The following is a 13,680-nucleotide window of genomic DNA, read 5'->3' on the forward strand; positions in this document are numbered from 1 at the left end:
TTGTGGGTCTGCCAAGTATTTGCTGTGTAACCTTGGGTCAGATATTTAATCTCCCTGGTTTACAGTTGTTTGATCTCTGAAAAGTGAGGGTTGAATATCATGTCCAATATCAAAACTCCCAATGGGCCCAAATAGGACTGAAATATAAATAGAAGATATTTAACAAGATAAATAAAAACACATACCTGTATACTTTACAACACAGATAATCTTATTTTGTGGTTTTCTAAGCCAATATTATCCCTTTCTATTTGAGTTTGATCCTACTGTACTACATGACCACTAAAGTCCCTTCTGACTCTAAATTTATGATGCTAAAATTCTCTGCAGGTCATACAATGGCTTAAAATATTTCCTATTTGTTATTAGACCAAATGTTATTAAACTGATAAAAAAAAGAGTATCAGTTATTCCAAGGAAACTTTAAAAATATAGACATGACCTTTGTGGCTTCCTGCCACAAAATTTGGTCATCTCAGGCAAAGGAAAGAACAAGAGGCCATGAATCTACATGTTTTTTCATGGTGTTTGCTAAAGTTGAAAGTGGGATTTTTTGGTTGTGTGTATGTACTTTCAAGCTCCTTTTCTTTGATTAGACATACTTATTACTGTTTTTAAATTTTTCACTGTAGTGAGTGGTTGCCTAAATAGACAGCTAAATTACAGTCCTCCCAGAAGGAAATTAATGATAGGGTCAGTGCTCTTATTCCCTGTCACTAGTGAAATTGCATGAAAATAAATAGAGAAACAGGCCATTAATTCATTGTAGATTGTATTTAATTCAGAAGCCTTCGCTTTCTCTACAAATGGATTTCTCAGTCAGTAATTATCTCTTCAGGTTGCTATAGTAAGAAGTTTATGCAGAAGAGTTTAGGAGGAACATTGTTTTATGGTGTGTTTCTGCTTTGTCTTGATGTTCTTTTGGATCACTTCACTGGCTTTGGGATGGGCCACCCAAGGTTGTATGTGGGCATTTGGATCTCAGAACACAGGCTTGTAACGTGTTAGGAGAGTTACAATGAGTGTATCTAGGAGGGAATTGGCTTTGGTTGTCTGTCTCAGAGAGTAGCTGTTGTAGGGCAAGCCTTATATTCATTGCTTTTGCCATTTATAAACAATTATGGTGACATAAGAGGCAGTACCGAAAGGTAGATGATGAGCTGACCTTGGAATCACAATAGACAGCTTCTGCACAGGTAATGAGCAAAGAGCAAACGAAACAGAAGGGGAGGGATCAGCAAAGGAAAAGTCAGAAATCCTAGCGAATTGGATACAGGCTTTGGAAGAACTCAAAATGCAATTCAAAACACAATAAGAGAGGCTGAAGACAATTGGGAAAAGAACTTAAAAACTAAGATAAGTCATCTAGAAACAGAAAATAGTGTCTTGAAAACCAAAATCAACCAGCTGGAAAATGAGGCAAAGCAGATGAAAGATGAGGTGAAGAAGATGAAAGATGAGGTGAAGAAGATGAAAGATGATCTCCAAAGAAAATCCGACCAAAAGGAAAAGGACGACCAAAAAACTAAGGATGAAATCTAGTCTTTAAGAACCAGAATACAACAATTAGAATCGAGTGACCTCACAAGGCAGCAGGACTCTATAAAACAAAACCAAAAGAATGAAAGAATTGAGGAAAATATGAAGCATCTCATTCACAAAACAGAGGATTTAGAAAATCATTCAAGGAGAGACAATTTAAGAATTATTGGCCTACCAGAAGACCATGACAAAAGAAAAAGCCTGGATATTATATTACAGGAAATTATTAAAGAAAACTGCCCTGAAATCCTTGAACAAGAGGGAAAAATGGAGATTGATAGAATCCACAGATCACCTCCTGTACTTAATCCCCAACTGACAACACCCAGGAATGTTATAGCCAAATTCAAGAACTATCAGACCAAAGAAAAGATATTACAAGCTGCCAAGAAGAAGTCATTCAGATACCAAGGAACCACAGTGAGGATAACTCAGGATCTGGCTTCATCCACACTGAAAAAAAGAAAGGCATGGAATACGATATTCCAGAAAGCAAGGGAACTAGGTCTACAACGAAGAATAAAATACCCATCAAAACTGACTATATTCTTACAGGGGAGAGTATGGTCCTTCAACACAACAGAAGAGTTCCAAGCATCCATAAATAAAAGACCAGACCTGAACAGAAAATTTGATGTCCAAGCACAGAACTCAAGAGAATCATCAAAAGGTAATTTAAAAAGAGGGGAAAAAAGAAAAACAAATGTTCTCAGAGTTTTAGGGATCACAGTATAGGTTGGGAATATATTTTAGCTTTTAAGCCCCTACCAGTATACTTCCATTTTTACAAACAAGCCACTAACAGTGATCTTAAACATAGCCATTTATGTAGCAAAAATGCAAAAGAAAGAATAACATAAAAGGGTCCATATATCAAGAACATATCTCAATCCACACACAAACTCTCATCATATTTACCCACCAATGAACTCAGTATCTCTGAGGGATAACAGGATCATATAAAGGAAGAAAACCTATGTGCTTATGCTAACATGTAATGTTGAATTTCTCTGTTACTAGTGAAAGTTCATGAAAATAAACACAAAAGTAATTGTCTGCCAGAAGCCAGACACAATTAACTGAAAAGAAGTTGATACTAAAGAAAAGTAAGGAGAACACCTTGCTGCCCTTGGTGAATGAAATCACATCAACTTATCCAGATGAACTACAACCTTGGGTACTGAGAAAAATCCTTAGTAGATGGGACTGCTAAACTATTGTTAATGATATTTGAAAGATCATATAAAACAGGAGATCATGGAGAATAAGACTGATCTCCACAAATATCACTTTAAAAAAGAATGAATGAATGAACTAGTAAAAAATATTTATTAAATGTTTGCTTGCTTCCTTTATTAGAAGGTATGTTCTTTGGAGGCAACAATTTCTTGTATTCCTTATAAACAACATAGTGTTGGATTTTAGTTTGTATCCCATTGTACTATTCAATTTTGTCTTATTGGTGAGTTCATTCCATTAACATGCACATTTATGATTATTAATATGTGCATTTTTCTTAGTTTTCTGTTGTTTCTCCTCCACTTAAAGAGCTTTTCTCTATAAGTCTCCTTTATGTGAAATACTTTTCTGCCTTTTCCTCTTCCTTCCCCCTTCTCCTAGAGCATTGCCTTTTATCACTTACCATGTTTTACATTATCTCAACATAATTTATTCATTTTAATACCCTCTTTTTATGTAAAATCCTTTTAGCTGCCCTTATAATGCTACAGTTCTTAGAACAAATATGTATCATCTTCCCATATACAAAGGTAAACACTTTAGCCTCATTTGAGTCCTCATGATTTCTTTTTCATGTTTATCTTTTTATACTTCTCCTGAATCTTGTATTTGAAAGCCAAATTTTCTATTTAGCTCTGGACTTTTTTATCAGGAATGCTTGAAAAGTACTTCATTTAATTAAATATCCTTTCTTCTCTCCTTTACTCTAATAAGAAGAAATTCAGTAGAGATAAGTGTGAATTCTTACACTTGAGTTCAAAAGTCAACATCACAAGTATAAGATAGGGAAGGCACAATTGATAGTGGTTTGTCTGAAAAAAGATCTGGGAGCTTAAAGAATGTAATCTCAAAGCTCAAAATGGGTCAAGCAGTATGAAATTGTAGTGAAAACAAGTAATGTACTCTTGGATGGAGTTAGTAAAGGCATAGTTTATAGGGATATGGAAGTGAGAGTCCATTTTGCTCCTGGAGACTACATCTAGAATATTGTGCAGATCAGAGTGCCACAGATTAGGAAGGATATTGATAAACTGGTTGGTTGGTTGTTGTCCTCCTACTCAAAGAGGACCAAAATATCATCAGTGGTGACGTCTTCTGATTTGCACATATGTAGGATTTAAGTGAGGAATATTTTCATAAAGTCCTTAACCTTACTCCCTCTTCCAGAGTAATCCAAGTCTAGGGGCAAGATAAAGTTCAAGGCAACTGTTGATGGCTCAGGATTCAGTGGATGACCTTGACTTCTATATCTAAGGAAGCTCTAAATGCTCCACATCTTCTACTTCTGCTGCCTTCATGCCCATTGGAACAGTGTGTTCTCATCCACTCCTTCTGTAGGAAACTCTTCTCATGTCTAGGGTAGACGCTACCTCTACTCTCAACTCATTAATGGATTTGAGACCTTTCATTTACCCTCATCCTGGTTCAGCTTGTCTACTGAGATGAGTTATCAGCCTGTGGCCATTGAACATGCTACAACCTTTTGTAGCCATAGATGAAAGCAAGATGGCAAGTGGACATCAAAGGAGGAAAACAGCCTAGGTGCTTAGGGAAGATATGTGATATGAGTATTTACCAAGCCTTTTTTTTTTTTTCAGGTGCTTTCTCCACTGAGAAACTAGTGACTGATCATTAATCTGATTAAGTGATTAAAGCCTATTTTTTATGTTGGTTTGCTGAAGGAAGTGGGAAAATTTAGCTTGGAGAAGATTCATGGGGGAAATAATGTCTGTGTTCAAACATGTGAAGGTCGGTCATGTAGGCAGAGGGTTAGGAATGGGAGAAGGCTTGTTTTGTTTGCCTTTGAGGAAAAAAAGGAAAAAATTGTGAAAGTGGCAAAAAGACAAATTTAAATTTTGTATCAGAAATGGCTTTCCTCAAGAGGTAGTGGACTGCTTATTATCAGATAGTATTAAGCAGAGGTTAGATGTCCATTTCTTATGTTAGAAAGGTGGAATTTATTTTAGTGTATAGGTTGGACAAAATGTCCAATCAAGTCCCTTCCAACTCTAAAATTATTCTGTGACTCTAAGAGTGAAAAGATACTAGAAGGATATCAAGAGAGAACTTTGAGTGACTCCCATCTTAGTGGGTGACACATAATAGATGATCTAGGAAAGGAGATTGAAAAGGACTTCAAGGAGGAAAAATGAATTGGACCCAAAGGAGGAAGGGCAAGATATCTCGGTGGTACAGAAGCCAAGGAATGAGAGATCATTTAGGAAGTCAGGGTGGAAAACAATATCAAGGAATTCACAATGGTCAAGTAGAATGAGGACTCAGAAAATATTATTTAATTTGCATTTAAGAGATTGTTAGAAATGCAAGGAGGAACATTTTTTTTGGAAAATTTTATTTAGTCAATTTAGAATATTATTCCTTGGTTACAAGAATCATATTCTTTCCCTCCTTTCCCCTCCCCCTTCCCATAACCAACACGCAATTACACTGGGTTTTACATGTGACCTTGGTCAGAATCTATTTCCATGTTGTTGATGTTTGCACCAGTATGATCATTTAGTCTATATCTCCAATCATATCTCCATTGGCCCATATGATCAAATAGTTGTTTTTCTTCTGTGTTTCTACTCCCACAGTTCTTCCTCTGAATGTGGATCGTGTTCTTTCTCATAGATCCCTCCAAGTTGTTCAGGATCATTGCATTGCCACTAATGGAGAAGTCCATTACATTTGATTGTACCACAGTTTATCAGTAGGAGAAACATTTTTAATCAGGCTATAGATTTGGAAGTCAGGAAACGTGAGAATTAGCTGAGGAAATAAAGGCAATAAGTACAAACATTTTATAGGAATTCAGTTATGAAAGGTAAAATAACATAATAGCCTAATATTTTGAGAGAATGGAAGGGGCACTACAACATGGTTTTTTCCTTTATGGATAAGGGAGACCTGGGAATATTTGTAGATGGCATGAAACGATCTAATGGCTAATACTCTTATTATTCAAGACAAGAAGAAGAGAGCTAGTGATGGGGGAGGGGGGCGGGCAAGACCCAACAGGAGAGAGACAATAATAAGAACAAGCAGAGGGGATGCCCTCATAAAGGATGTGATCCACTTTTCCCTGGTAGATTAAAAAAAGGAAAATAGAAAGAAACAAGCATTTGTTATGTGAAATATACAAGGCATTGTGCTAAGCCCTAGTGATAACAAATACAAGCAGTTAGGTCCACCCCTAACAACAGAAAAATAGGTGGTTGAAATCATGATTGTTTTTTTTTTGACACTACTCAGCCTTTATCTTGGACATAGCCTTGTGTCTAACTGCAATATTAGACAGGCAGTCTATTTAGTAAGACTTCTGTGAGTCTTGGCATTATAGATGACAATTATCTTTTTTTAAACCTGTACCTTCTGTCTAAGTCAATATTAAATATTGGTTCCAAGGCAGAAGTAGAGTAAGGGCTAAGCTAATGGGGTTAAGTGATTTGCCCAGTGGCACACAGCAAGGCAGTGTGGCAGTGTCCATGTAGCTGTCCAAACATTCTCTCTCTCTCTTTCTCTCTCTCTCTCACTTTTACCTTAGGTCTTAGAAAAAACACTTTATAGTGGTTTCAAGATGGTAAGGGTTAGGCATTAGAAGTTAAATGACTTGCCCAAGGGCACACAGTCAGGAAGTTTCTGAGGCCAAATTTGAATCCATGACCTCTTATATCTAGGTCTGGTTCCCAATCTATTGAGCCATTTAATACCACCCCCACCCATGTTCCCTAAACCCCCAACCATTATCTTTTACTAGATAGTCAACATGGTGAGACTTTTCATAAAGTTTATGAATGATACAGACAGCAAAAATAAAACAAAATCCAACCTTGCTCCCCAAACTCTTAACAATCAAAAAACAAAACAAACAAAAACCTTTTCTGTAATTTAGTAATTTGAATTTGTGTCTTCCTTTATTATAAGTCTAACATTCTACCTACTATGCTAGCTAGATGATTAGGTCTTCTGGGAATATAACAGGTTATTTAGTTTTCTGGAATGATTTCCAAGTAGACTAGGGTTTAGAGCATTAAGTATGACTTTTAGGATTATCTGAATGGAATGAAGTCTGTAGGAAGGGATTGTATGGTGGGGAAAAGGAGGAACTTGGATTTATTTTTGATAATATCCTCCCCTAGAATTAGTTTTACTGAAAAACACAGAGTTGAAGGAGAGATGAGCTTTTGGAAACACCGAAGATGCCCAAATATATGTCTTTGGACATTGCTGAAGCTTTTTAAGAAGCATCTAGAAGAGGTCAATGAATTGGGCATGCAAATTAAAAAACTAGAAAGTGAACAAATTAAAAATCCTCAGATGAAGACTAAATTAGAGATCCTAAAACTCAAAGGAGAAATTAATAAAATTGAAAGTCAAAGAACTATTGATTTAATAAATAAGACTAGAAGCTGGTACTTTGAAAAAACAAATAAAATAGACAAAGTACTAGTCAGTCTAATTAAAAAAAGGAAAGAAATAAACCAAATTGACAGTATCCAAGATGAAAAAGGAGACCTCACCTCTAATGAAGAGGAAATTAAGGCAATCATTAAAAACTACTATGCCCAATTATATGGCAACAAATATGGCAATCTAGGTGATATGGATGAATACTTACAAAAATATAAATTGCCTAGACTAAAAGAGGAAGAAATACATAACCTTAACAATCCCATTTCAGAAAAAGAAATTGAACAAGCCATCAAAGAACTCCCTAAGAAAAAATCCCCAGGACCAGATGGATTCACAAATGAATTCTATCAAACATTCAAAGAACAACTAATCCCAATATTAAACAAACTATTTGACAGAATAGGCCAAGAAGGAGTTCTACCAAATTCATTCTACGACACAAACATGGTACTGATCCCAAAGCCAGGCAGGTCAAAAATAGAGAAAGAAAACTATAGACCAATCTCCCTAATGAATATAGACACAAAAATCTTAAATAGGATACTAGCAAAAAGACTCCAGCAAGTCATCACAAGGGTTATCCATTATGACCAGGCAGGATTCATACCAGGAATGCAAGGATGGTTCAATATTAGGAAAACCATCCACATAATTGACCATATTAACAAGCAAACTGACAAAAATCACATGATTATCTCAATAGATGCAGAAAAAGCCTTTGATAAAATACAACACCCATTCCTATTGAAAACACCAGAAAGTATAGGAATAGAAGGGCCTTTCCTAAAAATAATAAACAGTATATATCTAAAACCATCAGCAAACATAAGATCAGGAGTAAAACAAGGATGCCCATTATCACCTCTATTATTTAATATTATACTAGAAACACTAGCAGTAGCAATTAGAGAAGAAAAAGAAATTGAAGGTATTAAAATTGGCAATGAGGAGACCAAACTATCACTCTTTGCAGATGATATGATGGTTTACTTAAGGAATCCTAGAGAATCAACCAAAAAGTTACGCGAAATAATCAACGACTTTAGCAAAGTTGCAGGATACAAAATAAACCCGCATAAGTCATCAGCATTTCTATATATTTCCAACACATCTCAGCAGCAAGAAATAGAGAGAGAAATTCCATTTAAAATCACCCTAGACAAAATAAAACACTTAGGAATCTATCTGCCGAAACAAACACAGGAACTATATGAACTTAACTATAAAACACTTTCCACACAGCTAAAACTAGATCTAAACAGTTGGAAAAACATTGATTGCTCATGGGTAGGACGAGGTAACATAATAAAAATGACAATCCTACCCAAATTAATTTACTTATTTAGTGCCATACCCATTGAACTACCAAAAAACTATTTTACTGAATTAGAAAAAAACATAACTAAGTTCATTTGGAAGAACAAAAGATCAAGGATATCCAGGGAAATCATGAAAAAAAAAGCAAAGGAAGGAGGACTTGCAGTCCCAGATCTCAAACTATACTATAAAGCAGTGGTTATCAAAACAATTTGGTACTGGGTAAGAGATAGAAAGGAGGATCAGTGGAAAAGACTTGGTGTAAATGATCTCAGCAAGACAGTTTATGACAAACCCAAAGATCCCAGCTTTTGGGACAAAAATCCATTATTTGATAAAAACTGCTGGGAAAATTGGAAGACAGTGTGGGAGAGACTAGGTTTGGATCAACACCTCACACCCTACACCAAGATAAATTCAGAATGGATGAATGACTTGAACATAAAGAAGGAAACTATAAATAAATTAGGTGAACACAGAATAGTATACCTGTTAGACCTTTGGGAAGGGAAAGGTTTTAAAACCAAGCAAGACTTAGAAAGAGTCACAAAATGTAAAATAAATAATTTTGACTACATCAAATTAAAAAGTTTTTATACAAACAAAACCAATGTAACTAAAATCAGAAGGGTAGCAACAAATTGGGAAACAATCTTCATAAAAACCTCTGACAAAGGTTTAATTACTCAAATTTACAAAGAGCTAAATCAATTGTACAAAAAACCAAGCCATCCTCCATTTGATAAATGGGCAAGGGACATGAACAGGCAGTTCTCAGCCAAAGAAATCAAAACTATTAATAAGCACATGAAAAAGTGTTCTAAATCTCTTATAATCAGAGAGATGCAAACCAAAACAACTCTGAGGTATTACCTCACACCTAGCAGATTGGCTAACATAACAGCTACGGAAAGTAGTGAATGCTGGAGGGGATGTGGCAAAGTAGGGACACTAATTCATTGCTGGTGGAGTTGTGAATTAATCCAACCATTCTGGAGGGCAATTTGGAACTATGCCCAAAGGGCGATAAAAGACTATCTGCCCTTTGATCCAGCCATAGCACTACTGGGCTTGTACCCCAAAGAGATAATAAGGAAAAAGACTTGTACAAGAATATTCATAGCAGCACTCTTTGTGGTGGCCAAAAATTGGAAAATGAGGGGATGCCCTTCAATTGGGGAATGGCTGAGCAAATTGTGGTATATGTTGGTGATGGAATACTATTGTGCTAAAAGGAATAATAAAGTGGAGGGATTCCATGGAGACTGGAACAACCTCCAGGAAGTGATGCAGAGCGAAAGGAGCAGAACCAGGAAAACATTGTATACAGAGACTGATACATTGTGGTACAATCGATGGTAATGGACTTCTCCATTAGTCTCAATGCAATGTCCCTGAACAATCTGCAGGGATCTAAAAAACACTATCCACAAGCAGAGGATAAACTGTGGAAGTAAAAACACCGATGAAAAGCAACTGTTTGACTACAGGGGTTGAGGGGATATGATTGAGGAGAGACTCTAAATGAACACTCTAATGCAAATACCAACAACATGGAAATGGGTTTGAATCAAGAACACATGTGATACCCAGTGGAATTGTATGTCGGCTGTGGGAGAGGTGGAGGGGGGGCGAGGGAAGAAAAGAAAATGATCTTTGTTTCCAATGAATAATGTTTGGAAATGACCAAATTAAAAAAGAAGAGGTATCTAGAGTATAGTGGATAGAGAGCCAGACTCCAAGTGAAGCCGACCTGGGTTTCAGAGCTGTAGCTAATACATACTGTCTGCGTGTCCCTGGGCAAGTTTCTCAGATTTTCAGTGTTTTAGACCAGAGATGCCAAACACTTAGTCTACAGTGTCCCTGCAACACTAGAATGGAAAGATTAAATATTATAGCTGGAAGAGACCTTAGAGTTCATCTTCTGTAGTCCTCTAATTTGAAAGATGAGGAAATAGATTGAGAAAAAATTAACCTGCAAGTTAACCCTACTTTTCCCATTTTGGAACACATTATTATTGAAATGAAGTCTAACTACTTTTATTCGAGGTAAATGTTACTTTTTTAACAGTGAATTTGTCACAGCAAAAACACACCTTTTATTACATGAATTACAATTTTGTATCTTTTTTAAATTAAATTTTTTCCTAATTACATGTTGATATAATTTTCATGATGACTCATGAAATCATTAGTTTCTGTTTTCCCAATTTTAATTTTTAAAGGCAGAATTTCTTACATGACTTTTTGATCTTCCTTTTCCATGTTGTCCATTCTAGTTTTCATGTCATTCTTTCCTTCATTGACGTTTTTTGCCTCTATTTCCAGTTGACAGATTTTGCTTTTTAAGCTATTTTCTTTTTTGCATTACTTTCATTTCTTTTTCCAATTTTTCTTCATCTTGTTTCATTTGATTTTAATTCCTTTTTGAGTTCTTCCAGAGCTTGAGACCAAGTCTCATTTTTTAAAAAAAGTTTTGCATTTGGTTGCTTGGATCTCACCATCTGCACTTGATTCTATGCTTTGTGCTTTGTCCCCATAGACATTTTTGAGTGATAAATGTTTTTCTTGCTATTTGTGCATTTCCCCATCTTTTTTTTTTTTGCCTGGGAACTGGGAATTCTGAAAGCTGACTTCTGCTTAGGTCATGTTGGGATTAGCACTGTGAGCCATTTTGCCCTGGGGCTAGATATTCCCCACATCAGGGCAAGCTTGAAAGAGTCTAGCACTATGGATTCTGGGCCTTACTGTGGGCTGGTGCCAGGACCTGAGACTTCAAGGGGTGGGCCTGAGGTGTAGCCAGCATCCTGGAATCCCAAAGTTAGTGTATGCCAGGTATGGAATCTAGTACAGTAGTGGTAGTGGGAATGGTCAACCAACAATTCTCTGTGTGCAGTTTTGCTTCCAGTTCCCTCTTGTCCCATGAAAATAAATTCTCTGACTACCTTTCAAGTTATGTTCAGTGGAAGAGCCCTGTCAGGATGGCCTTTGATTGGGGAATGCCTGAACAAATTGTGGTATTTGTTGGTGATGGAATGCTATTGTGCTAAAAGGAATAATAAAGTGGAGGAATTCCATGGAGACTGGAACAACCTCCAAGAATTGATGCAGAGTGAGAGGAGCAGAACCAGGAGAACATTGTACACAGAGACTGATACACTGTGGCACAACCAAACGTAATGGATGTCTCTACTAGCAGCAATGCAATGAACCAGCACAATTCTGAAGGACTTTTGAGAAAGAACACTAACCACATCCAGAGAAAGAACTGTGGGAGCAGAAACACAGGGAAAAAAAAAAAACAACTGCTTGATCACATGGGTCGATGGGGACATGATTGGGGATGTTGAAAGTAAATGATCACCCTAGTGAAAATATTAATAATATGGAAATAGGCTTTTATCAGTGATACATGTAAAACCCAGTGGAATTGCTCATTGGTCATGGTAGTGGGGAGGGAGGAAGGGAGGGAAATAACACAAATCATATAACCATGGGAAAATAATAAAAATTAATTAATTAAATAAATTTAAGAAAAAGGATGAACCCCCTCACTTCATCTTGCTGTTGGTTTTTGACTCCTATTGTTTTAAGGTGCTTTTTAAGGATGGGTTTGGAAGGATTATCAGAACACTTTTAGCTTTCACTGTTACCAAACTGCCATATTGGCTCCTGATATAATTTTCAATAATCATTTTCTGACAATTTTGATCCTTGTTCTGTCTTTCCCTCCCATCCTTCCACCCTCCCCAAGATAGGCAGGAAATATGATGGAAGATTGTACATGTGTTATCTCATAACATATATTTTCAGGTTCATCATATTGTGAAAGAAGACACCTGTCTCATACACTAAAGAAAAGTTCATGGAAGAAATAAAATAAAGAATGCCATTCTTTAATCTGTATTCAGATTCTGTCTTCCTTTTATAGTGGTGGATATCCTTTTTCATGAATTTCTTGGAGTTGTCCTGGATCCTTGCATTCCTGTTAATACTTTTGTAATTGATTTTTTATTTAATAATTTTAATTTAAGTATTTTTCCATGGTTATATGATTCATATTCTTTCCCTCCCCCCTCCCATAGCCTGCAAGCAATTCCACTGGGTTATACGTGTATTGTCACTCAATGCCTATTTCCATATTAATTATTTTTGTAATAATCTTTTAAAACCCCAAATCCCACATCCAATACCCATATAAACAAGTGAAAAATCAAATGTTTTCCTTCTGCACTTCTGCTCCCTCAGTTCTTTCTCTTGATGTGGATAGCATTTCTTCTCACAAGTCCCTCAGAATTGTCCTGGATTATTGCAGTGCTATCAGTAGCAAAGTCAATTACATATGATTGTCCCACAATATTTCAGTCTCTATTGACCTTTTTAAAAATATTATTAACAATGTATTTGGTAAAATGGGAGAAATAAGTAAAATTTACCTTCCTCTTGCATTCATTTCACTAGGGCTTGGAGAAGGACCATATATTTTGGCTAGCTATGGAAGCATTGATGCAATTCTTGGAGCAAATATTACCAGTAGAAAAATCTTCCCATTAAGAAGAACTAGTCCACATGATTTTGTGTTTTTTAGTTTTATGATAACTCCAGGACTTTTCAGAGAAAAGAAATCAAGTGAGTATGCTCTTTACTTTAAAAAAAAATCTTTGTTTTATATAGATGTAATAATGGGAACGGGAAAATACATTAAGTGGCTGCTATATGTTAGACAGTGACTTTCTTACGTTCACACAGTAAACATTTTAGGTCTCACTTGAACTCAAGTCTTACTGAATTGGGGCCCAGTGCTCTATTGCTGCCACTATCTCTAGATAATAGGATATCACTTTTTTTCCCCAGGGGAATAGTATTTTCTTGGGATAGAATCCTAGAGACATTCTAGATTCAAAAGGTTCATTGACATAATGTCTTCTCCAACCATGATGGCTCATATCAATTCATGTTTTGAAGGGACTACTCAGATGGCATATATAGCTATTAAACAAAAACAATACGAATGCAAAAATTGACAGTGAAAACAACCTCTGTTTGTGTAAGTTAAGGAAACAAAGAATAATTTAATAGAATCCATGAATGTAATAAATTGGTAATTTGATATGTCAAAAAATGGACAGAGCTCATGGAATATTAAGTTTTTTCTTTTAATTCAGA

General features: G+C 36.0%; 1 protein-coding gene across 2 annotated transcripts in view; it reads left to right on the plus strand.

Moving 5' to 3' along the window:
- OTOGL (otogelin like) overlaps positions 1–13,680 on the plus strand; it is a 256,085-nt gene that overhangs the window by 161,706 nt on the left and 80,699 nt on the right. For both annotated transcript variants that reach the window (XM_016425678.2, XM_056798553.1), the window contains one exon: positions 12,976–13,143. In XM_016425678.2, the coding sequence (XP_016281164.2) occupies positions 12,976–13,143 (168 nt within the window). The remainder of the gene's footprint in view (positions 1–12,975; positions 13,144–13,680) is intronic.

The sequence above is a fragment of the Monodelphis domestica genome, chromosome 5, assembly GCF_027887165.1.
Source record: "Monodelphis domestica isolate mMonDom1 chromosome 5, mMonDom1.pri, whole genome shotgun sequence".
Taxonomy (NCBI): Eukaryota; Metazoa; Chordata; class Mammalia; order Didelphimorphia; family Didelphidae; genus Monodelphis; species Monodelphis domestica.